This window comes from Paroedura picta, chromosome 3 (genome assembly GCF_049243985.1).
Source record: "Paroedura picta isolate Pp20150507F chromosome 3, Ppicta_v3.0, whole genome shotgun sequence".
In the NCBI taxonomy this organism is placed as follows: Eukaryota; Metazoa; Chordata; class Lepidosauria; order Squamata; family Gekkonidae; genus Paroedura; species Paroedura picta.
The window spans coordinates 15,181,036-15,205,331 of NC_135371.1; the positions used below are offsets into that span (position 1 = coordinate 15,181,036).

General features: G+C 45.7%; 1 protein-coding gene across 4 annotated transcripts in view; it reads left to right on the plus strand.

Annotated features, from left to right (window-relative positions):
* SETD5 (SET domain containing 5) overlaps nt 1-24,296 on the plus strand; it is a 64,012-nt gene that overhangs the window by 10,907 nt on the left and 28,809 nt on the right. For 2 of the 4 annotated variants that reach the window (XM_077324835.1, XM_077324836.1), the window contains exons 2-6: nt 14,578-14,752; nt 17,311-17,416; nt 20,607-20,818; nt 22,956-23,014; nt 23,278-23,465. In XM_077324835.1, coding sequence (XP_077180950.1) covers nt 14,682-14,752; nt 17,311-17,416; nt 20,607-20,818; nt 22,956-23,014; nt 23,278-23,465 — 636 coding nt within the window. In that variant the 5' untranslated portion in view covers nt 14,578-14,681. The remainder of the gene's footprint in view (nt 1-14,577; nt 14,753-17,310; nt 17,417-20,606; nt 20,819-22,955; nt 23,015-23,277; nt 23,466-24,296) is intronic. The other 2 variants (XM_077324837.1, XM_077324838.1) reach the window with 1 other exon arrangement.

Sequence of the window (24,296 nt, forward strand, 5' to 3'; positions counted from 1 at the left end):
CCCTCAGCTGGGCAGTGAGGGGGGGGGGAGGAGATGAATCCTGGCCAGCACTTCCCCCTCCCCCGCCCCAAGAAAGCCCACTGTGGCTTCTCCAGGATTTTGCAGGCCTGCCTGGGGTGGGGGAAGAAAAGGCTAGTTCCTGTTGTATTTTAAAATACAATGGGCTATTTTGATAGTTAAATAATAAAAATGACTTAGGTTAACATAAAGATGAGGATGGTGAACAAGTACGGCACTCTCAATCCTGTAGCCTATGAGGCTAATCGTCAAATACACATGCTAATATAGTGAAGGAGTGTTATTGAGGATGCGGCTGTGGGTCTGGGACAGACTATCAAAGGTAAGATAATTGAGGTGGGGTGTTAATTACTATAATTCAGTTACATTCAGTTTCAAGACCTGACCTTGTGGGTTCAGTAAGGCATATGTTCCCAAATTTTACTTTCTGCCAAGGTTCATAGACTGTCAATTCCGCCTGGTGCGTTCATTTATAAGGTTTTAACTTCTCTGCTTTGGTCACTCTTACGGTGAATAGCTGCTGTAGTCCTGTTAAGAATTTTCCTTTAAGAGATTGTTAGGTTGAATTGGCACTGTAGGCTAGTCCGCGGGTACACCGTTTTATCAAAGGGTAACTTGAGACAAAGAAATGGTACACTGTCTTAGCTCCCATATGTTCTCTTGAGGTCTCTCCCCACCCCGCCCCCCCTTTTCTTTTGCTCGGAGCCAGGTCAGTGCCTTGCAGTTTTCTTTGTCCTTTGCTAATTAAATTACAAAATCTCTTGTGATTACCTTAAGCATTCTTGTCTGACTGCAACTTTTGTTAAAGTGGGTCCTTTCCAGAGAACTTGGATCCCTACTTTTCTGTTGCTGCTTGTGCGCTCCTTTCTGTTGTGAGCCATTGTTTTCTGACCTGTGGCCATGTCCCATAGGTTCAGGAGCCTGACCGGTCACACTTGGATGTGGTCCATCTGCTCTGCTAGCAATCTCTTTGGGCACGTTATTTGTCCCTGCTAGCCAAATGAAACAGCACTTTTCTTGAAACTGTCAGTTTATGTAACTGTAAGAATGTAATTCCAGAGGTTTCAAATAGGCCCAGCTTCCCTGGTTGAGACACGGTTATAAACTCCCTTCAACAGCCCCCCCCCCCCCGCTCTGTTCCCAAAGTCATAAATGCTATTTTGCAATTCAGGAACTCTGCAAAGTAACGCGGCCAGCCCCCCCCCCCCCCCCCCGTTAATATTTATGGTGGTGGAGTTTTCAGTCTGGTCTGTTGCCAAGTTAGCTTCTCTCTCTGCTTCTTCAGATATTAGCATACGTGGGGGAAACTGATATAACTTTATTTTCACGTCCATGCATTTCTCTTCCCATGTACTGTTTTTCCATTTGTGTGGCTCTCATTCTAGAAGGCAAAGTATAGGAGAAATTCAGCCAAAGGGGTGCACTTTTTGGGAAATGGCTCCAGTCCTATGTAGGGGGAAGTAATTATGTATAAACTGAGTTACTGAACATCTCTTAAAACCAGAAGTTAGAACTCTAAGATGACATTGTGTAGTGCAAATTTCAAGTGTCAGATCTGGCCCAGCCATTCCTGGTGACTCTTCGTTTATCTTTACCACAACAAATATTCTGTTATATTCATATTTAGAAATACGATTTGGTTAAAAAAATTAAATAAAGGTTATCGGGTAATAGTTACGTAAACTGCTGTTTTTCAAACCTCTAATGTACACTATTTTTATGTAACAATATTTAGTGGTAATGTTTTTGGAAGCTGCTTTTGTTGGGCACAGTTCCTATCAGTGTTCCTCCGAGGAAAGTATTTGGATTGCTGAGATAGGTTGCCTTTTTTAAAAAAAGGGGAGGGGGCTGCATGTTTGCTCATGCAAATATGTGTAGGTCCTTCTATATATATTGAACTTTAAAAAAAACCTGACCTTTAACAATAGTTCCAAACTTCTTTGTATTAGGTAGAAACGGGTGTCTATCATGGTCACTGTTCAGTAGGTATCTACATAAAATATATACATTAAAATATTCCAGCAGCACTGGGCGTGTTTTCAGGATCTGGTTTTAGCTTTTCCGGAGCTTATAGATCTCTGAAGCAGGTTGTGCAAGCTGTGGGCCCTCAGCAATGCAGTCTTTAATGCTCTGTAAAGCCAGCATGTATACACATGCTGTGTATACTGCTAGTAATGGAGGCTGAAAATGAGCCTTGAGCAGGGCCACAAGAACACACCCAAGAAGGCATCTCATCTGCAGTCACCAGGTCATTTGATGGCTTTGGTCAGTTTTCTGAAACGCACTGTGTTTTCAAGGAGGCCTTTACGTCTTCTCCTTTCGGTGTTTGCCTCTGCTTTGGCTGGTAAAGTTTTACTTGGCATTAAGCCTTTTGTTGTTTTTAAGTGCCTTAAAATGACCAAAAGGATTTCATTGCTTTTACAGCCTTGGGAAAATAACCATAGTCTGCTCAGCTCTGTTGCAGTGGAGGTCTGTGTTAGGAGGCATAACTTCAGGCAGGTCCCTGCTTGTTTTGTTTTACATTAAGGCAGTGCAAGGAGCCCAGCCTTCCGTGTTCCCACACGTGGCATGCACCGCTCCCCATGGTGGTTTAATGTTTGATTTACCTGTTTGTGCACAGCCGTGCTAGCCCAGTAGCTTGTTTGTGAATAGTCCTGGGGTCTAATTGAAGAGTGTTCAAAATATCACTGCTATACTCAGCACTCATGTTTCTACTAAACAAGTTGAAGGTGTGTGTGTGTGTGTGTGTGTGTGTGTATGTTTAAGCTTAAATTTGCCCCAGAACCAATTCTGTCACATCATTCTGAACAGTGGGGTCACGTGGGCGGGGAGTGGAAAGCTGGCTGCGCAGAATGTATGCTTCTGCCAACACGACTCGGTAGCATGGCGCTCTTAATTTCTGATTTACCTGTGCGGTTAATGTGGCTTCCCTTTCATCACCCATTTGGGCCACTGCATTGATGACTCATAAAGGTGACCTTAGGAGAATCCCATGCCAATTTCTCGTGCCTAGATTTTTAGGAGTACTTTGAGCAGGATGCAGTTCTAGGTTTTGGTAATATCGGTACAGTGATACAAATAAGGTTGAACATTTGTGTATATTTGGATCTAATAATCGGTCAGAACCTTACAGAGTAGTTGTCTTTCATGAAAATGCTCTGGACCAGGGGTAGTCAAACTGCGGCCCTCCAGATGTCCATGGACTACAATTCCCATGAGCAAACGCTGGCAGGAGCTCATGGGAATTGTAGTCCATGGACATCTAGAGGGCCGCAGTTTGACTACCCCTTCTCTGGACTCTTTCCTGCCGGAGTGCCTAGAACCATCCTCACTCCCCAGTTTAAAATTCTGCCTTGGAAGCTTCCAGAAGCCTGTGAGATTACAAAGAGATTGTCTGTTTAAACTCCAGTCGGTTGCTTCTTCCTTTCCTAGAATTTGGGAACTGTTTCAAAGGCCTCCTAGTTTGCAGTCTGTCCGTCTCCCCCCCCCCCAACAATTGCCATATGTCCTCAAAGCACACATGAATCCAAAAGACGGCTTACTGGTAACTTTTAAGAGGAGGGAGAGTTAAAATCAGACATAATGAAAGCAGAGGCTGAACCTTAAGTATGGAGTAGCTGCCACTGCTCCATAATTGCCGTACTGTGTCGTGTTGCCATGGTTCCCCGTGCTGTGTCTCTGCATGGTTTCCGAGAGTGGGGCCAGAGCAGGCAGTCGCAGCAGAGTCGCTGCGAACGTGTTTGGGGAGTTCAGGCTTGCTCTGGCAAGGAAATGATTAAAGAGACTGTGCACAGGGTGTTGGAGCAGGAGCTGGGTATTTCCCACAGTCCCACCCCAAGTCACGTGCTTCTTTCTGTTCCCGCCGGCCTTCCTCAGGCAGTGCAAAGTGGGAAGTGTTAAGTGGGACAGATTCTTTTCTCTCCCGTCCCTCCCCCTCCGTTGCCCCTCAGTCACAGGATGATGACACGAAATGTGGGATTCCTTCCTTTACCAAAGAGCGGGGTGGGGTAGCTGTGGGGAAGGGAGGGTGCTGCGCTTGGATTGGCTGAGGCGTGTTTTCATCAGAGATCTTTGGCTGGCTTTGCCATCTGCATAGGCTGTGAATTCTTCTCTCTGGCGCAGACCTTGTTCCCCGGGATTGCATCATCTCTGGGAGAGCCGCCAGGTCCGGAGCACTAGTACAAAGACTTCATGAGGCAGATGCGGCCTGTTCTGCCTCTGAAGCATTCCTCCTCTTTCCTGCGCCCCCTTCCCAGAGGACTGCAGGAAGAGCGCTTGCTCTGAGCGCCTCTCAGTAGGTCAGCTGCCCTTTGGACCCTGGTTCCCAGCTGCTTCCTGTACACCTGGCTGATGCAATGTCTCCCTTTGAAACCCCTGCTGGAATTCACTCCGGAGCTGTTTTGTTTGCCTTTTCTGGGAGTGGCCAGGCAGGCCGTGTGCCTGTCACAGGGCGTCCTTGGATTAGATGCCCAAGGAACATGCGGCCAGGCTTGCCTATGCAGAGCTCTCTGTGCTTAGAACCCAGCAGCCAACTCCTGGGGGGATTCTTGTTTGCGGACAGCCTTGGTGGCAAATGCCCACTACCGTGCACACTTTATGCATACTATCATAGTTGATCTAGGGTCCAGACATTTGCTGCTCTCTGTGTGATGTATCCTTATTGTTGACTTGAGAATTCCAGTCCACTTAAAAGCTGTTTTTCTATGATCCAGTGAACTGCCATAGTTCTCCCAACCTTGTGATTTATGAAATGGGAATAAGACTTAATTTGGGGAGGGGGGCTGTTTGTAAGGATTAAAAATACTCCAGAAGCAAGGACCTTTGTTGATTTTTCTCCTAGGCACTCATATACATCACCTTCATATGTCTGTCGCCCCCCTATTCAGCTTTAGCCGGTGTGAGGAGATGTAAGTTTGTTTAGTTTTCCTTGTTCTCACTGACCTTCAACAGTGACTCTTTTTTTTTTTAATGTTAATTTTTATTACTACTTTCTTGATCGTTGGGCTGGACTGTCACTCAGGGCCAGAATATTTGTGTGTGTGGGGGGGGAGCTCAGTTTTATTGCTGGCACTTCTGTTTAGAGCTCAGAATAGCAAAACTGCCAGACGTTTTGGAGAGCTGAGCCCTGATGCCAGCCAGTGTTGTCTGGGAGACTAGATGGTCCATTAATCTGACTCGTTATGAAATTTCTTCCGTATCAGTTCCTGACCCCTGCATGGGTGGGTGGGTGAAGAGAGGTCGGGGGCGGGGAAGCATCTGTGATTTCATGAATCTTAGTTTCCCTACATGTAGATTTCTGCCTTGTGCCTACAAAATGATGCAATAGCTTTGGTAGAATATTAGAAATAAGACTGCAAAGCAGCAAAAAATCCAGCTACCATAAATTTGGTCCAGATGTCAAGAATTTTCAAGAGCTTATTCAGGTTTTCCACTCTCGAGGAGAGTGACTGCAGTACCGGGGACCCTGTAGAACAAACGCAGTATGACTGGCAACATGCAACTAAAATATGCAAATTGCATACAAACCAGAGGACTGCAGCTAATCTATTTGCGGGCCAGCCTTTCGTGCTCAAGTTGCCGGCCCCTGTATTTATATACTTCCTCTGCCAACTCTTCTATTCAGCTTTGCTCTTCGCTTTTCTTACTGGTCAGCCTTTCCAGGTTGCTGCTTCTTTAGTTGTTATGTTCTTTTTGCTAAATGCTTCATTGGCAAGCAAGAGAAACTTGTGAATTTGGAGATTTCTTAACTTGTAAATTGTAAAATGAGTCTGTAAAGCCAGGGTTCATAAATAATGTTTATGCTAAAGAACATCCCTTGTTTCTCTGATTTTGTACTGTCTCTGTACCTTCTTTCCGGAGTCACAAGCACAAAGCATTCTTAGTTTTGCAGCTAGATTGACAGCCATAAACACTGCTTCTCACTTCCATTTCTGGACACATAGGTATGAGGAGGCACCTGTTTTGTAATTTGAAAGTGGCTGTACTTGTGCCATCATTTTACTTGGCTCCCAGAGGTATTTTTCAGCTTGGCATGCCTTCTTCAGACGGCCATTCCAAGTGGGAAAGCAGCTCTACAGTCGCAGTAACAAAATGGTAACAAGGTATGGAGGCATAAGCACTAGTCCTCACTCTGCCCTCCTCTCTGAGGGTCTTTCAGATGCGCTGTTCCCTGTGTTTGCATTTTGAATCGTGTACAGGGGGCCTCTTCTGCTCTGTGCTGTTTCAAAACCACCCCAGTGGTGGTGTTGCTGTAGATGATATCAAGCTAAGATCTAGCGCGCCTTATGCTGGCCTCCTGTAGCTGTTTTCCCTCCCACTGACTGTGGTCTGGGAAAAATGAATCCAGAAGTGTTGGCTGCCTTTTTCCTGTTTGATTCTGGTCCGTGGTGTGTGTCTAATATTATACCCGAAGATTCTTCTGACTTTTGTTTCTTGTTAATTCTATTTCAGTGTCATCTGCACACATCTTTTCTCTCTGGGCCTCCGGCCCCAAGCTAGTTCAGATAGTTAATACTGTTTGCCTCTTTCTCGGGTTCAGTATGGCCTCTGTTCCTCCAGCCAGACTAGTCAGTATGTTTTCAAAGCAAGTTTTACAAAGAGTGCCTGCTTTTAAGATTGTGCCTTGCTGCTGCGTTTCCTTTTCCTCCGGATTCTGCAGAACTCTGAAAACAGTAAGCAATGGATGCTTTTGAGAAAGTTAATAAGGCCTGTGTTTGTGGCTAATAATGCATCCTCCACCACCCCCTTTCATGATTGCTGTCACAGTGTGGCCAACGAATGTCGTCCTTAGAATGGATTAATTTGGACTGTAGGAGATGCAGGTTCAAATTCCTGTTCAGCCATGGCATTTATTTCCATTGCCTGACTGGGTAACTCGTTCTGTGCCTCAGCCTAACTTCTCTCAGGAGGGAAATGCAGCATGAGGGTACTCTGACCTTGACGTTTTGGAGCGAAATGGGAAATGGTCTGATTTGTGTGTGGGGTTTTTTTTTTTTTTTACTATTTTCTATTTTTATTATTAACTTCAATGTCTTGGGAGACAGGATTTCAGTTTATGTACTGAAGCCTTGGACCCAACTTTGTATCCTGTAGTACTATACCCAGTTGGCTTGTAGGGTCCTGGGAAGCTTGACAGGGGAAGAGGGTATTGAGGAGCATTCAAGTCCTTTGATTACTTTCTCTACAAGCGGTGGATCCTAAGAAGGCCTTCACAATACATTTGCCTAGTTTATATGCAGTGTGTGTGTATTCGTCTGCCTAGAAAATACCCTGTAGCATGAGAGTAGGGTAGGCAGGGCCCAGCCTCACCATTGTATTGATTTCTTACTTGATAGCAGACCTGGTAGGGCACTGCCCTGGGGAGCCTGGGATTGTTAAGACCTTTTAGATCATTGAAACTGTAGGCCTCCAAGACCACGGAAGGGTTGTCTGAGCCAATTGTTCATTCTGCCCCAAATGTGAATTCTAATTCAACTTTTAGCATATAAAGTCTTCATCCGTCCTTCATGTATAATAGAGCCTTAACCCATTTCTGTGGTGTCTAGGAAAGGGGGGGGGGGAGGAGATTAAGTTGATAGGTGAGTGAGTTTAGCCATAGATCTGTTCCAGAAGTGGTAAGGTGATGGAATTTGGGATCCTGAACCAGCTGGGGAAGATCTGCTAAACATCTGTTGCTCTCATTCTGTGTACTTTGAAAAGCCCAGAGTCAGAGGCACAAGGCAAGGAGGCCATGCAAAGTTTATGATATTGCTTGTTTATTTGCAAGCTTTACACCAAGGGTAGTCAACCTGGCAGGGGCAAACGCTGGCAGAGGCTCATGGGAATTGTAGTCCACAGACATCTGGAGGACCACAGGTTGACTACCCCTGCTTTACGCCAATCAGGGCTAGAAGAGGAATTCATTTCTTAAAGAGTGGCTTTCAGTATTGGCCTTAGTGTTCAACTAAATGGAGCTTTTAAGAATCAGTAATGAAATGATCAGAAATTGGGGAGCAGTTAGGTTAGCATTAGGCTTTTTTGTTGTTCTGGCAATCCAGGCTACATCATATTTATTTATATTCTACAACACTTTTGTTCCGCCTTTATTCCAAAAAATGGTGAAGAGTCTTGGGTCAGGTTTTGTGGTAACAATTACTAGCAAACACGGCCATCATCAAAACGCATAACCCTGAAGGCAGAAAAATGAGTATGGCTCCTAAACTTTTGGACAGGTTCCTAGAGCTAAAGAAAATTTGTCAAAACCTGACTTCGTTCAAGTCCAGGCTAATCAATCACCATGATTAAATAGGAATGTATTTCTATTTCTTCTCCTGGTTGATATTTTTCTCCCTCCGAAATTGGCCTGTAGCTATAAATTGCTGTCTGGATGTTTTGAAAAATGTACATGTAGACTGCCTTTAGCCCACCCTGATATGAAGCAGGCTTCTGCCGTGCTGAAGTTCCTGTGCTTGCAGTAACGTAAATACTTATTGATAGCATCGCCTCCGTATTCCCATTTCAGGGTTTTACTGAGCTGAGTTTTTCTTTGAAGCCGTATCAGTAACATTCTTTTGGGCCTAAACTTGTAGATCCTGGAGTCAAGCTCCTGTTGTGGCTCTAGCTATATTGACCAGGAGCGACGGAAGAGTGAGTCTCAGCTAGCGTATTCACCCTGCAGTGTATTTTTTTGGCAGGATGATGAAGGTATAAAGATGGGTTGCAGAGAATTAACTTTTTGGTGGAGGATAGTGTTATAACTGGCTAAAAGCTACAGCTACAGACCTCACTCCACTGACTTTGGCTAAGTTCCCAAGATATCCTGAAGTGTTCGCAAATATTCAGTGCCTCACCAGTAGTCCGAGAAACAGTATAGCCATTGTGAATGTGGGAGCAAAATAGAATCTCTTGGTATACGGTAAGAATTGTTGGGATAATAGGGAAAGAGGGCGCCTAAAACAGGGAAATGTTGATGGAAGGATAGTTGAAGGGAAGTACTCTGTGAGAAGGTGGAATTTGAGGTGTAGGTGGAAGAGAGGAGAGGTAGGAAAACACAGAGAGCTAAAGGAAAGAGACAGGGGAACTGGGGGGAAATCCTTGCATGGAGCGTAGGCAGGAAATCCTAGAATGGTGATGATGGAACAGGGGAATGAAACAGAGAAGGAGGCTTTGGCGTTCAGAGCTCTTGTGTGTGTAATCAGCGGGTGTCCCCCACGAAATCAGAAAGTGCTGCTCTCAGGAAAAGATTTGTCCCAATATCCATTTGAACAATATGGCATTGCATAATGTTATTACCCAGATGTGAAGAAACTGATGCAATCCCGCTTGAATGGATGGACTTTTAAATCACGTAGGTTTGAAAAATGCAGCCAATTTGAGCTTGTTCCTCTTTCTATCTTCATAGCTGGATAAGGGATAGAAACTTGTTTTAAAATCTGATATACAGAGGTCTGGAACAGCCCTTTCAGGCCTCACAGAAATTCTTCAGGGCATGTGACATTCACATTCTGTCACCACCCTGTTTTATGCTGTTAATACATAATTGTATTCATTTTTCACACACAACCAGATAGACGAGCTCTGATTACTATCCCTCCTGGATTATTTGTAAAATATGATTGCGAGTTCCAAAGGTGACTGGCAGATTACTATCCATTGCATTAAGCTGAGTACAGACCCTGACCTCCTAAGTATCTTTCATACATTTCTTTCCTTCCAAGGGCAGTAAGGGCTGCTAGTGTTGCAATGAATTTATTTCATGTTTCAAGTCTGGTTCTGCATTCATCAGCTTTGTTAGTGACTGTTGTGCTATCTCAGGTTTTAAGTTGATACTGTTTTCACCGTAGCTTCATCTTAAAGAGGCACAAGACAACTGACTTACTTGGCAATGAGGGCAGAAATTTGACTAATTCTTAGGCTTGTATTTATTTCCAAATAATTTCATAATTTATAACTTCACGTGTTGCCATCATATGGTTAGCGAACAATTGGGAGATGATTGGCTGGAAACACATTTGCTGTATGGGAGCCACCGATTGTAGTGATGTTAGAGCTCTAGATTTGTGGCTTAACGCCATGTTATCTGTGCAGCATCGCCATATAAAAATGTTGCCAACCACAAGGGTAAGTATATCTTCAGCTGGTTTCTGCTGCCTTCTGTGACCATGTAACACAATTATCAGTGTGGGTTTCCCAAACAGGAAAAAAAATGGATGGATTAACTCAGCTCCATTCTCTCCATCATAAGGTGATGACTGCAACAGCCTTGTGTTGAAATGTGTGTTTTGCGGATGGTCCATATAGACTTCTTATGCCTTCTCTGCACCTGAATATCACGATGGGCTAATTTTCCTTCACAGTTGGATGACCCTTGCAGTGACTCTATCCTGTGTCATGTTTGATGAGGAAGTGATGTCACTGCATGTATTGGGGTAAGAGAAGCATGTAGATTTTAGAGGTCTGCCCCCTCCCCCCAGTCATTTTTTGCTTAGGAGAAAACAGTCCATCTCTCTCTAAGGCCGATCAGAAGAAAACTGTGATGCCAAGTCACCCTCCACCTTTCTTTTCAGAAATGACCAGGGGTTATTGTTGTTGCTGGGTGTTAGAAATTTCTAAGAGTGTTTAGTGCTTTGTGTTTGATGCATTATGCAAGCTAAAGGGAATTCTAATGGCTGTGAATCCCTCTGTGGCCCCGTCTAGGACTCAAAAGTCGGTGGGAAGCCCTGCCCCCTTCTTTCTGAGAATTCAGACACAAAACTCATGAGGCTTCGCAGAAAAGGATTAAACCCCCACAGAGCAGTCTTTTTGGCTCAAACCCGGACTGTTCCGAGGGGCGGGGGGCACACAGCTTCATTGTCTCATTGTTTTTACAGACAAAACATTTCAGCCAGCTCTTCATTTTGGCCTGAAAGACTCAGCAACATCAGTCAGATGAGAGTGCAGACTAAAGGGGAGATGGTTGAAACAAAGCTTGTACTATGCTGTTACTCTCGTGTGTCTCGGGCACAGAGGCAGCCTCAAATTTGATAGCCGTGGCCCTCCTTTACAGATGACATGTTTATCCTTCTGAGTCAGCTGGGGCCATTTTCTTACAGCATTTCTAGGGATGAATTGATGCTGCCATCGTGGCCGAGAATAGCCTCCCCAGATCTATCCATCAGATCAGTTCAGTCTTCCTGAAATCTTTCAAAATGCACTTCTCTTCCCTGGATTTTTTGGCGCTTCTGCTCATTTGCTCTGTCGGTAGCTGTCCTCGCCCATCTGACATCGAGACCACTGCAAGGCCTTCAAAAAATTGTCACATACAGGATGAATAAATTATAGCATAAGTGCTACTGGTGCTCAGAAGGTGCTGCAGCTGAGACTGTGTGGTAGCTGTCTGCCTCTTACCCCTGCCCACAGTGTGGCATAGCATGATTTTCCTGCTGAGTATAAGTTCATGAATCCTGGCTACTATTGGTTGTAAGCTCTTCCTACATGTTGGAGTTCTGTTCTCATAAGCCAAGAAAACCACCTCACCAGTTTGGGGTCTCTACTGTCTTTTAAAACCATGCCCTACCTGTTCTGCCTTGCCTTTGTCACACTGAATTTGTGAAGTGCTTGTTCAGGAGCCACTTTACTTTGAGTAATATTGTCGAGCACATTGTCAATACCTGGTATTGGCGGAAAAAAGAGAGCTGCTAGGTTGTATTGGTTAAAACTGTCAGATTAGGATCTGGGAGAGTCAGGTTCAGGGACAGCTGGGGCCCCTCCTCCAGCCAACACTATGCCATTCTGCAAATCCTATACCTGTGATGATTGACTGTAGAGCAGGGAGGATTATATCGCCGTTTTAGAAGAAGAATTGGTTCTTATATGCTGCTTTTCTCTACCCGAAGGAGTCTCAAAGCGACTTACAATCGCCTTCCCTTTCCTCTCCCCACAACAGACACCCTGTGAGGGAGGTGAGGCTGAGGGAGCCCTGATATCACTGCTCAGTCAGAACAGTTTTATCAGTGCTGTGGCAAGTCCAAGGTCACCCAACTGGTTGCATGTGGGGGAGGAGCATGGAATCAAACCTGGCTCCCCAGATTAGAAGTCCATACTCTTAACCATTACAGCAAGATGGGTTTTTAATGGTTTAAGGGATTTGTGATTGATTTTATGGAGGTTTTAATTGGATGTGTAACCCGCCATGAGTCCGTAGACTCGTGGCGGGATAAGAAAGAAAGAAAGAAAGAAAGAAAGAAAGAAAGAAAGAAAGAAAGAAAGAAAGAAAGAAAGAAAGAAAGAAAGAAAGAAAGAAAGAAAGAAAGAAAGAAAGAAAGAAAGAAAGAAAGAAAGAAAGAAAGAAAGAAAGAAAGAAAGAAAGAGATCCCCACTCTGGCCAGGAATCTTGCTCAGTGACCTTGCACCCATCACACACAGCCTCACCTACCTCAGAGGGTTGCTGAGAAGGAGAACTAACTTTCAAAAAATGGCATTTGCCATTCTGTGCTATGGCCACAATTTCTAAACCTCTGCCAAGTACATGTATGGATCCACATTTGTATTGGCAAACCTGAAAGGTGATCCCTGGGATTAACTTGTTTTTTGCATGTGAATAAACGAAGTAAAATTATTCCTGAGTGCTAGTGTGGCCCACATTCGCAGCTGAACAGTCTTGAGCATTTCTGTACAGAACGTGGGCCTTCAGAGACAGATCTGCAACCCCCCCATTCTCTCACCAAGCGGATATTCCCACACCCCAGCACTAGTGTGCCAGTTGCATCTTTCCTGAGCATTAGTGTTGTGCAGTGCACGCAGCACAGGCCCTGAGCATGGGTGTTCCTTTTATGGCTGCAGACAGCTCCCTTGTCTGCGCAGGAAACACGCCAAAGAGAGAATTCCCAGCTCCTCCCAATAGAACGATGTGATTCCCATCTCCCCGCCCACTTTTGGAAGCAAACAGGCAATAGCCTTTTCGAGGCCGGCCTATCACAGAAGTGACGTGTGACGTGGCTCACTTGCAGTGAGATGGGAGTTGGAGTTCCAGGCGTGTCAGCATTTCTCGTCGCCTCTGCGAGCCGACGCAGAGAACAGAAAGGCTTGTTTCCTCACCCCAAGCTGTATCGGTGGCATGACTGGCCCCAAACACTGGGAAGAAAATTCAAAGGGACTTGGGCAGAATGAAAAAAAAAAAAGAACAAGAACAAGACATCTGGTGGTTCCTTCTTTCTTTCCCAACCAACGACACGGAAAGCCTCCACCCCATCCCCCGCATCCGGGTAGCTGATGGAAGAAGTTCTCGGCAGGCTCCTAAAACGATTGCAGCTGTTCTGTGTGGCAGGAACAGAAAGACTACCCAGTGTTAGAGCGGGGGGGGGGGGAAGAATGGTTGAATTGGCCCAGCCGCTTTCAGTGAGGTCGGGGTGGTAATTGGGCCTTCTTAAGGCCAGCCACGCTTGGTTGTGAGCTATCCCCACCTGCCTTAACCTACGAGCTCTTAGCACTCCCGCCCCCCCCCCATCTTGGAAGCAGGCGTGGCTCCGCTGGGCATTCAAAGGTTTGTGTACAGAGGTCTGCAGCGGCGAAGCTACTCCCAAAGGGCAGAGTCTCTGCCCAGCCCTAGCTGCATCTGCAAGGCACCGACAAGATAGACAAATCTCATTAGGGAAGGAATGGAATAGATCCCTTTCCAAAGGCCTCTGAGCTTTGTAGAGGCAGGACAGAACAAGTTGAAGACAAGACTTGCCACCCACACTCCCTTTGTGGCCATGCTCTCTCTCTCTCTCTCCATTTCACTTGGCATCTGTGTCAGGGCAGCTTCTTTGGACTTCTTGTAGTTGGTGGCCGATGCCAGAGCATACGCGGTGTCAGATCTCTAAAACACGTTTAACCGAAAAGCGTGTGTAAATTGCTGCTTTGTGTTTTTCCGAGAAAGGCAATTTAAATGCACATAACCGCGTTCGGAGCTGTCCTGAAGCCATGATCATGCGGTAGATTGATACCAGAGTGCCAAACGCCAGTGGAAGTGTAACTTTGGTCTCTTGTGATTCTGTTCTTCTTGCCTTCTTGCAACCTTCTTGCCGCAGTCTTGTTCCCCCTTTCGTCGCCCTTTTCAAACGTACCTCTGGTCCCAAGTGGGGTTTGGAAGACGGGTTCCATTCTTGATCCACACAATTGTCCTGAGAACACCAATAATTGCTGCAGAAACCAATAATCCTCCTCCTCCTCCTCCCCTCCTCCCCTTGCTTATTTTCTTCCTCTTTTGCTGCTCCGAGATTGTCTGGCTCCCCTCCACTCCCGGCAGTTCCGTGCTCTGCCTCCCCTACTGGCAGTCCTGCCCACGTGACTGTCTCTTGCAAGACAGGCCTGCAGGCCTCTCGCCTGTGCTCAGCAGTCTCGCTGTGGCACAAGGAAGCCTCTGCATGCGAAAAAGGTGGCCATGTTTGAGAAGAGGCAATGCAAAAGTGATGCGGAGATCAGAGGCGACCTATATCGTCTGAAGCCATTCCCTTACTTAGCCCGCAGCCTTTCGAGTTTAGACCGATGTGTAGAATAAACCCTATGTCTGAGGCAATGGTGAATAGAAACGCAAAGCACTGCTTCTTTTCCCCTTGGCAGGTTTCCCCATGTCCGTGACGTGTTGGCCGAGGCTCTGCGGCTGCTCCCCGCCCTTGGAGCTGCTAGTCGCTACCCTTTGGACTCCGTGATCCCTGACGGACGTCATGAGCATTGCAATCCCTCTGGGAGTCACCACACCAGATACATCTTATTCAGATATGGCTGCTGGATCTGAGTAAGTGCTGCTTTGCCTGTTGGTGCACGGAGGGGCATGGGTCCAGGGGTGCAGACTCCAGCCAGCCCAAAGTAGAAGGGAATAGCTCTGGCTTCACAGCAGATCAGACGCCTAAGACAAAGGTGCCCCATCCTTATTAGGTCACGATGGAACACAGAGGACAAGCTCCGGCTCGTCCTTCGAATTGCATCCAAAGACAAGCACTTGTGTGAAGAAGGGCTTTCTCCAAGATCTTTCCCTGTTGATCTTTCACGTTTGTTTTGTTGATAGGGACATAGCAGGATATGAGCCCTGGCAGTGCTCTTGTGTTTCTCCTGTGTAGCTTAAGATTCATGGTGCTAATACTGATGGCTTTATGATGTGGTAAAAAGGCTCTTTCTGGAACCAGGCCTTTTCCCTGTCATGATCTTATGTGGATTTTTAGTGGCTTTTTAGTCCTCAGTATTGCCGCCTCGCCCACCCCCACCCCCTTTTGATGGGCTGGCCCATAGTTTAAAAAAAGAGAAGAGACCTAAAGGAAATATCCGCAGGAAGCAAATGCTCGAAGCTAATTTAATCAGCAAGCAAAGTCAAGTCACGGGAAGTGTTATGGACTTGTTTTGGGTTTTTTTTTCCCACAGGGATGGGGCACTAAGGCCCGATCCATGGTGCGATTCTCCTGTTCTGTATTTGAGGCGGTCTGTCTGACTTTGCGGTGTGTTTTGTGAGGCTCTGGTAGATTATCAGGATAGCTCTTTGTCTTGGCATATACTTGGCATATTTGGACCCAGGCTGATTTCATGGTGTAAAATGACTTGGCAGCCGGGGTATCTTCAGCTCCCTGCAGAATCAGTGTCCTTCAGCCTGCTTCCTCTCTCCTGGATACACATCTTTTTCTCTGCCATTTGGCTCAGGTGCTGTTTGGCTACAGTTTTTGCCCTGGCCCTTCCACTTTCCTCTCAAGTATCTTCAGGGTCACAGTCAATGGGGCTGTCAGGTTGTAGTGGCCTCCCATTCTCAGCCATATGGTCAAAGAAGCCCAGAGGAGGCTGCTACCCCTCCTGTCCTTGAGGGCCTGCGGGAAGACACAGCTGAAATTAGGCCTGTGTTAGTATTGCTCTGTCGCGCTTTATGAATTTAAAGGTAGGTAAAGGGCCTGCTGATCAATGCTGGCTATGCTTGCATGGCTCCCCCCAGCCTTCCCTAACCCAACGGAAGCTGTACTTTGGAGAAGGGCCTCTGCTGAGGCATATTCTTTCTCAACAGCATGCTCCAGGGACTTTGAGCGTGAGTGAGGAAGTGGTAAGGGGACGCTGCTTTTATCAGTCAGGTGTCAAGAGAAAAGACCAAAAGGTTCAAGGCAGAGTTTTATATGTGGAGTGCTTGCTAGTCTTGCGATACCGTTGTCTTCAGAGATGTTTCTCCCAAACCTCTCCACCCACAGCTGATGGGTAGCGAAGAACGTGAGGGTGCAAAGAGAGGCAGGATTTCAAGTGGGCAGGTTTTGTGTTGGGCTCGTCTTGTCTCTTCATCCTACTGTAGCCTTTGAAGGTTGGCTGTTGTTTCAGAGAAGACCTTCATTTTCCTCACTAAAGGTCCAAGGACACCAGGAATGGTGTGCTTGCCGTAGTGGCTCCTCTTCCCTCTCCTCGTCGAGGGTTCTTCTCTTTCCTCCCCCACCCGACCCCAGCCCAGATGAGAATGTTTTCTTTCTGGTAGCCAGGCCTTGGCTTCATCACTTCAAGCTTTTCCTGTTTCTTTTTGCTCCCCCTATAACAAGGACTCCCACAGCCTTTCACTAATTACTCATTTTGTACCACACTTTGAACTGATGCTTCCTGCCACCTTGTGGTGGAAAGTTGCACCATCCGTGGCAGGGTAGCCAGGCCTGTCCCTGCATACATACGCCCGTAAGGAAGCAAGCAGGGCAGCCATAATAGCATGTGTTTGATTGGCAGAGTCGCCACTCGTCCAGGTCACAGGTGTTCTCGCGGCTCCTCACCGCACAAAGTATATATGGCCTATCCCGCCGTTCTTTCCAAGTGCCCCCGAGAGCTTCCATCACCTGGAAGCTGTATCCAGGCTCCTGCATCTGTACTAAGGAACAGATAACTGTTGGGGAAGTGGCTGAAGCCAGAAACCATGAACACAGTGAGCTTCGACAGCTCAGAATGAGCAGGGACGAGAGAGAAAGAGCGGGAGCATTGTAGTGGTGATCAGGGGAGCCACTTAGCGGTGCAAGTCTGTTGGTAGCTTAAAATCTATTAAAATAGCTTTGCCAGCTTATCAGCAGCTTTTCTCCTGCTGCCACCTCATGCTGAAGCAAAGCTGGCCAAGCTGCTTATTCGGGGTATCCCTTATATAGGCAGCTGCCAGCTGTTTGCCTTTCCTACCTGCCATAGCGAGCTTCTTTTGCAGTCCTGCCTTCATGGGTTCCATACCTCATTTTTTTCCTGCCCTAAGGTATGTCCGTCCTTTGCTGTCCTACATGGCACGGGAGAAGACATTGAGGCCTGGCTAAGTATTTGAAAAGAACGATTTCCTGTACTGATTGGTTTTGCTCTTGGCCCTTTGTGCAGCCCAGAGTCTGTGGAAGCTAGCCCAGCTGTTGGTGAGAAGAATGTATACTCGAGTCACAGCTACGGCGCCTCCCAGAGGCACAGCTACCGAGGGCTGCCTTATGCAGTGAGTACCATCCCTGTTATCTGTGGCAAACTGCTCTTTTACGCATTCTCTCTCTCCTCTGTCACCTTGTGCATGCTTTTTGAGGACAGCTGCATTGCCAAGTGACCCCATAGACCAAATTTTTAGAACTGGCGGCTTTTTTTTTTTTTGGTGTGTTTTTGTAAAATGTGGTATGGGACATGAAGGTGAAAGGACACTTCCCTATGTCTCTAGTACTCCTCAAGAGTTTTAAAAAAATCTGCAACCATTTGAATTGTCTAATAAAAGGGTCTGTTAAATGTGCGGTTTTTGTTAAATGCAGGCTTGATGGTTGCACCATCTAGAGGATTCATGGCTGGCTGGGAACTGTACTCAGTGTCTCTTATCGTTCTAGGGGGGGGGGTCTTGAGTGGGTGCCACACAGCTGTATCCTGGGCATGAGCATTTTTATCAATGACTTGGATGAAGAGTAAGGTGACCAGATTTTAACATTGGTAAAGTGGGACACCATTGGCCCGGGGGGGGGGGGTCTTGATTAAATATTTGGTCTATATGGAGCAACAAAATTTTTCATAGAACGCAACAATAGTTTTGAAATATATATATAAGTACAATTTGCCAGGTACCCCCAGATGTCCCTCCAAAGGTGGGACAATCTGGTCACCTTAGTGAAGAGGTAGAAAGAATTCTTACTTCATTCAGAGATGACACAAAACTGGGAGAGTTGGCTTATACACAGACACAAACTGAAAATGCCTTTGACTGACTGGACAGCTTTGTTGAAATTGATAAAATTCAGCAGACAAATACAAATTACACATAGGCAGAAAGAATGCTGTATACTGGTGTAGGATGGGGGCTGGGGGGTACCTAGATTGACAGAACTACATGTGAAAAGGATCTGTGTTTCACATCCTGGCCTTCTTTCAACGGCATACTTGCCTCTCCTTTCCTCATTTTCTCTTCACAACGACCCTGTGAGGTATGAGAGTCTGACAAAGGGAGACCGGCCTGTGATCGCCAATGGCTTCATGACAGAGTGGGGATTTGAACTCAGTCTGACCCTGTAACAGCTATGCTCAGGAAGCTGTTGATCACAAGGTGATAATGAGTTGCCCTTGTGATCTGACTGCAAGAAAAAAAAAAGGGGGGGGGGCTAATGTGATTTTTAGGTTGTATAGAGACAACGTATCCAGGCCAAAGAATTTTCATTTCTCATTAGTCACACCTTATTTGGAGTACTGTGTCCAGTTCTGGTCGCTACACTTCAAAAAAGATGCAGAAGATTTTAGAGAAACGAGGAAATGGTGGGCATCTGGAAAGGTTGAAGGAAATGGTTATATTTAGCTTGGAAAAGAGAAGACTGAGGGGAGACATGGTCATGCTCTTCAAATACCTTAAGGGTTGTCATGTGGAAGATGGAAAAGACTCGTTCTCGCTTCCTCAAGAGGACAAGACCACACCTAATAGGATTAAATTGCAGGGTTAAATTTTGATTACAATAGTAGATTTTGGTTTTGTATGAGACCCGCACAAAGCTGTTCAGCCTATTGATCTATCATGGTCAATGTCTACTTTGACAGTTCTCTGAAGACGTGGGCAAGAGGTCTTTTCTATCCGTCTACTATCTGATCCTTTTAACTGGAGAAGCTAGGGATTGTAGGAGTTACCCAGTGAACCATAGGTCCTTTGGCGTAGGCCAGTTTGGTGTAGTGGTTAGGAGTGCGGACTTCTAATCCGGCATGCCAGGTTCGATTCTGCGCTCCCCCACATGCAGCCAGCTGGGTGACCTTGGGCTCACCACGGCATTGATAAAACTGTTCTGACTGAGCAGTGATATCAGGGCTCTCTCAGCCTCACCCACCCCACAGGGTGTCTGTTGTGGGGAGAGGAATGGGAAGGTGACTGTAAGCCACTTTGAGCCTCCTTCGGGTAGGGAAAAGCGGCATATAAGAACTTCTTCTTCTTCTTCTTCTTCTTCTTCTTCTTCTTCTTCTTCTTCTTCTTCTTCTTCTTCTTCTTCTTCTTCTCCTTCTTCTCCTTCTTCTCCTCCTCCTTCTCCTCCTCCTTCTCCTCCTCCTCCTCCTCCTCCTCCTCCTTCTTCTTCCCTCAAGCTGCCCATTAGGAAAACTTTCTAACAGCAGGTGTAGTTTGACAAAGGGACCAGTTACCCAGGAGCATGATGAGCTTTCCCTTACTGGATATCTTCAGGCAGGTGCTGGACAGGAATGCTGTAGACAGGAATGTTGAGAATGCTCTAGATTTGGATTTCATGCATTGTGCTTGAGAGTTCAATGAGTCCAGCTGTAGAACTCAGTAGAGGCCCAAAACTTCAAAGTTAAAAATGATTAAATAATTGTTTTCTGTAAGCAAAACTCTTGAGTACGCCCAGTATTTGAGAACTGTGAGCTTTTGCACTCTTCTACATCAGCACATGTAGCTTGATTTGTGCCATCTGAGTAACAGAAAAACATAAACACTGAAAATAGGAAAAGTTTCTAGCGAGTAAGAGGAACTCTATTTGGACAGAAGCCGTCTCAGTCTCGATAGAACTTAGTAGTGTACTGAATGTCCAGATAAGCTTCCAAAACACCAAGCTCTTCAGTAGCGCAATATCATACCGATCATAACCTTAAAAACCATGCTGAAAAATATGCCTGTGTGTGACTAAAGTAAATGGGAAAAAATATTGTTTAATTCTGTACATTGCTTTACATAAAAATCTTCATATTGAGCATTTTTGAATTACCTTGTCATAAACATTTAACATCATTGTGAAAGAAAAAAAAAACTTAGGAGGTTTATTTAGAGCGCTGCAGAATTTCTAGTCTCTTCGTTGATTAAAACTGCGGAGGAAAATCCTCCAGGGGGTGGATTGTGTCTCCTTCTCCAGACCTTCACATCTCTATTACTGAATAGTATCTTGCACTTGTGTACAGTTTTACTTTGAGGAAAATGTTTTGTAAATGGAATATACTGTGACCTTCTCAGATTGAGGACTGTGTCAGGGGTGGGACAGAGAAAACAATCACTCCACCCAGTCTTGTGAGGGAGTTTCAGATTAAGCATATGAGTCCTAGCTGTGTTAGCTTGAAATCTGTATGCCAAGAGAAATTTGGGCTTTTCATTAAGACTTGCAAGCTGTGAAAAGCCATTTCCTCTCCCCCTTCCCCCCATTGAAAATAGCACTGATGCAAATGTTTGTTTTCAGGATCATAATTACGGAGCCCCTCCTCCTCCGACCCCTCCTGCTTCTCCCCCTGTCCAGACCATCATCCCACGTGCAGAACTGAATGGCCTACACTCGCATGATGAGGAGAATTCTGGGGATACAGAGAGCTCCTCAGAGACAGAATCCATCCCTAGTTGGTGTCATTGCAGTCTTTCCCAGGATGGCTTCCTCATCAAATGTGAGAAGTGCAGGTGAGGCCTCTTAATTCTTTGTCCAGGGCAGGGAAGAATGACTGATAATCCATTCATCTAATCCAAGCTGAAAAAATACCCGGGAAATTCCTTATCAATATTTTCCAGGTATTTTCAGATGGATTTTTAATTTATTGTATTGTTGCTATTTTTCAGACTATCAAAATGGCTGAGCCCAACTGCTGGACAGCTGGAGTTAAGGCATTTAAAGGGACTGCGGTCTCTTTAAATGCCTCCGCATCAGTTTACTCCAGGCTGTGATTTGGTGAACTGACTCTGAGGCATTTAAAGGGATCTTTCACTCTGTAGTGGAGAAGGCAAATCCTTTCTCCAAGCTGGCTTGCAGTGTACTGTCTCCAAAGGGATCTCAGTCCCTTTAAATGCCTCAGACTACTGGAGCTGAAAGAAATTTGACATTTCCAATTATTTACCAAATCTGAATACAATACTGCTGTTGGGATTCAGGAAATAGCAGTATTTTGAGGGGTTCAATAAACCCAACCTCCAAAAATAGTGGGCTTATTTGTGCACCCCTAGTTGCAAATGGAATAGTTCTCTTGCTGACTCAATGTAGCATTGTCTTTACCCTTTCACTGGCTCAGCTGTTATTTTATTGCAGTGAGAAGTGGCAAATTAACTTGCATCGCTACATCAAAACACATTTTGCAACTTAACAAGCCACATTCTGAAAGGTCATAAAAAACTAAATACATTTATTTGTTTGGAAAATGAATCTGGTGTTGGCCAGAGACCTGCTCAAAGCCGCTCACAAAATGAAATGCTGAGCCTCTGGGGGGGGAGGGGGGGTTCAGCAGTGAGGTACCACCTCTGGAAAAGCCCTGTTTCTGGTTGCCTTCTGCCAGATCTCTGCAGACAGAGGGCAAACAGTGCAAATACCATATAGCCCAAATGTTACTTGTTTGCACCAACCAGATAGAAGGCTAGCCTGTCGAACAAGCTTATTTGGAAGTGAGCCTCCCTGCAGTGATGAACAGAGATAGCAAAGGAGAGATGGGACCTGTCAGATGTAGACCGACTAGGGCCATCAAGAAGATGCCGCTGGATTTCTTTGGCTTTTTGAAGCCCCTCACTGTCAGCCATCAGTCTCAAGAGTATTAAACTGATACTCCTTCCCTTCTCTTTAAGGCACCCTTTTTCAACTTTCTTACCATATTGAGAAACCCCTGAAACATTCTTCAGGCATTGAGAAACCCCAGAAGTGTCATGATTGTCCAGAATATGGTTGGGAAGCATAGCTGTGTATACGCTTACCCGGGACCCCTCCCCTTCCTACCCCCTCCAGGCCCATCATTGGCCATTTTGGGAGGGGGAGGTAGACATGGCCATATCACCCTGTGAATGTTTAACAAATGTTAAACATTTATTGACTCCCACCCATTCAGGAGACCCTTCCAGGGCCATCAAGAAACCCCAGGGGTTCACGAAACCCTGGTGGAGAAAGCCTGCTTTAAGGTTATCTTTAAATTTGTATGGGCTAGAAATATATAGCTCAGGGAACATCACACAATTACAAATAGTTAAAATAAGATACGACATAACATAAAATGACATATTAAAACATATTCGCACCATCTGTAACCAGTTGCAGCATCAGTTATTGCCATGATGATGATAGATTCAAACAAGTAGCCGTGTTGGTCTGAAGTAGCACAATAAAATCCGAGTCCAGTAGCACCTTTAAGACCAACGAAGATTTATTCAAGGCGTGAATTTATTCAGACTGACGAAGAGTGCTTGCACTCGAAAGCTCACGCCCTGAATAAATCTTTGTTGGTCTGAAAGGTGCCCCTGGACTCTGATTTCATGGTGATGATGTCATCTGTTCAGTCATGCAACCCAGCAATTGGCCACTATCAGGAAATCTTCCAGATTAGGCTGTATTGATGGAGGTGTTTTGATGGGGAGGACCTGAAAGCTGGGTCTCTTGGGAATCTGGAAAGTGCATTTGTTACAAGATCCATGAGTTGCTGAACATTGCATTTATTTAACACATGACGGTCTAGTCAACCTGACGTGCCACTGAAAACCAAAAGCTGCGACAGTCCAATTTTAGGGGGTTTTTTTGGTCATTTCGCCCTTAACATCACAAGTTTCAGGTATCGTTTCTCTCTTGCAGGGGCATCGGCAGAGGGAAAGTGATCAGACTTCGCCGCCGGAAGCAAGATAACGTGTCAGGTCCGTTCAGAGCTGGCTTTTGTCAGTAGGCTTTTAAAACTGGAGGGAGTATTTGTCCCGAGTTAAGTCTAATCTGTGCCTCTGACAATTAATTTCCACAGTGTTCTTTCCCAGCCTCCTTTTGGATTCCAGAAACACTTAGGGATTTCCTATTGATAAAGCAAGTGGTTGCTGCAAGATCTGCCAGGCATTTTTGGGAGAGGAGTGCATCATCTCATTTGCTTTTTGGGCAGAAGGTGCCAACATGACCTTTCTCACCACAGGTGGAGACAGCAGTGCAACTGAGAGCTGGGACGAGGAGCTGTCTCCTTCCACAGTGTTATACACGGCTACACAGCACACCCCCACAAGCATCACTCTGACAGTCAATCGGGTCTGCAGGACTAAACCCAAGAAGAGGAAAAGGAATACAGAGCGAGCACGCCCTGCCCCAAAGGCCAAAAAAATCAAGGTGCGTGAATGGAACTAGCTGTGGGCAGTTTGAGCCAGTTGACGGGCAAGCGTTATTGAGAACAGCCCAGCAGCTTTCCGTTTCTTTCCTGTCTGCTAACATCTAGATAGCCGTATCCTAAAAACAGGCCTGGTGGATTAGGTGAACGACTCCTTGTATGTTGAGTAGTAACATGCTACAGACAGATCTACTAGGTCAGTCATGGGGGTTTCCTCTCGTGCCCGATGTTGTATCTGCTTACTGCAGAATTGCAGCATTCTGGCTGTAGATCATGGAGAGCACTGTTTTTTTTGGCCCTGGCCCTTTAGGACCTCTTGTCAGGTTCCAGATTTCTAGAACATTTGAACACGAGAAGCATGTATGCTCTTTTTTTTTTTTCCTTGATGGATTCAAGCACACACAAAGGAACGGATTACATTATTTCTTTTCTTTCCTCTTCAAATGTGGCAGGGCCTCCCAGAGGGCCAAATGGCTAATGTAGACCCTGTAGCAGTCTCTGAATTTTCAGCCGTCAATTTGAGGGATACTCTATGCACATTTTACTTAAATAATAAGCAGCATTCTACTAAATTATTTGGTAAAAAGTAACTCTCTTTGGAGCCTCTTGTGGTGCAGAGTGGTAAGACAGCAGAAATGCTGTCTGAAGCTGTCTGCCCATGAGGCTGGGAGTTCAATCCCAGCAGCCGGCTCAAGGTTGACTCAGCCTTTCATCCTTCTGAGGTCGGTAAAATGAGTACCCAGCTTGCTGCTGGGGGGTAAACGGTAATGACTGGGGAAGGCACTGGCAAACCACCCTGTATTGAGTCTGCCATGAAAACGCTAGAGGGTGTC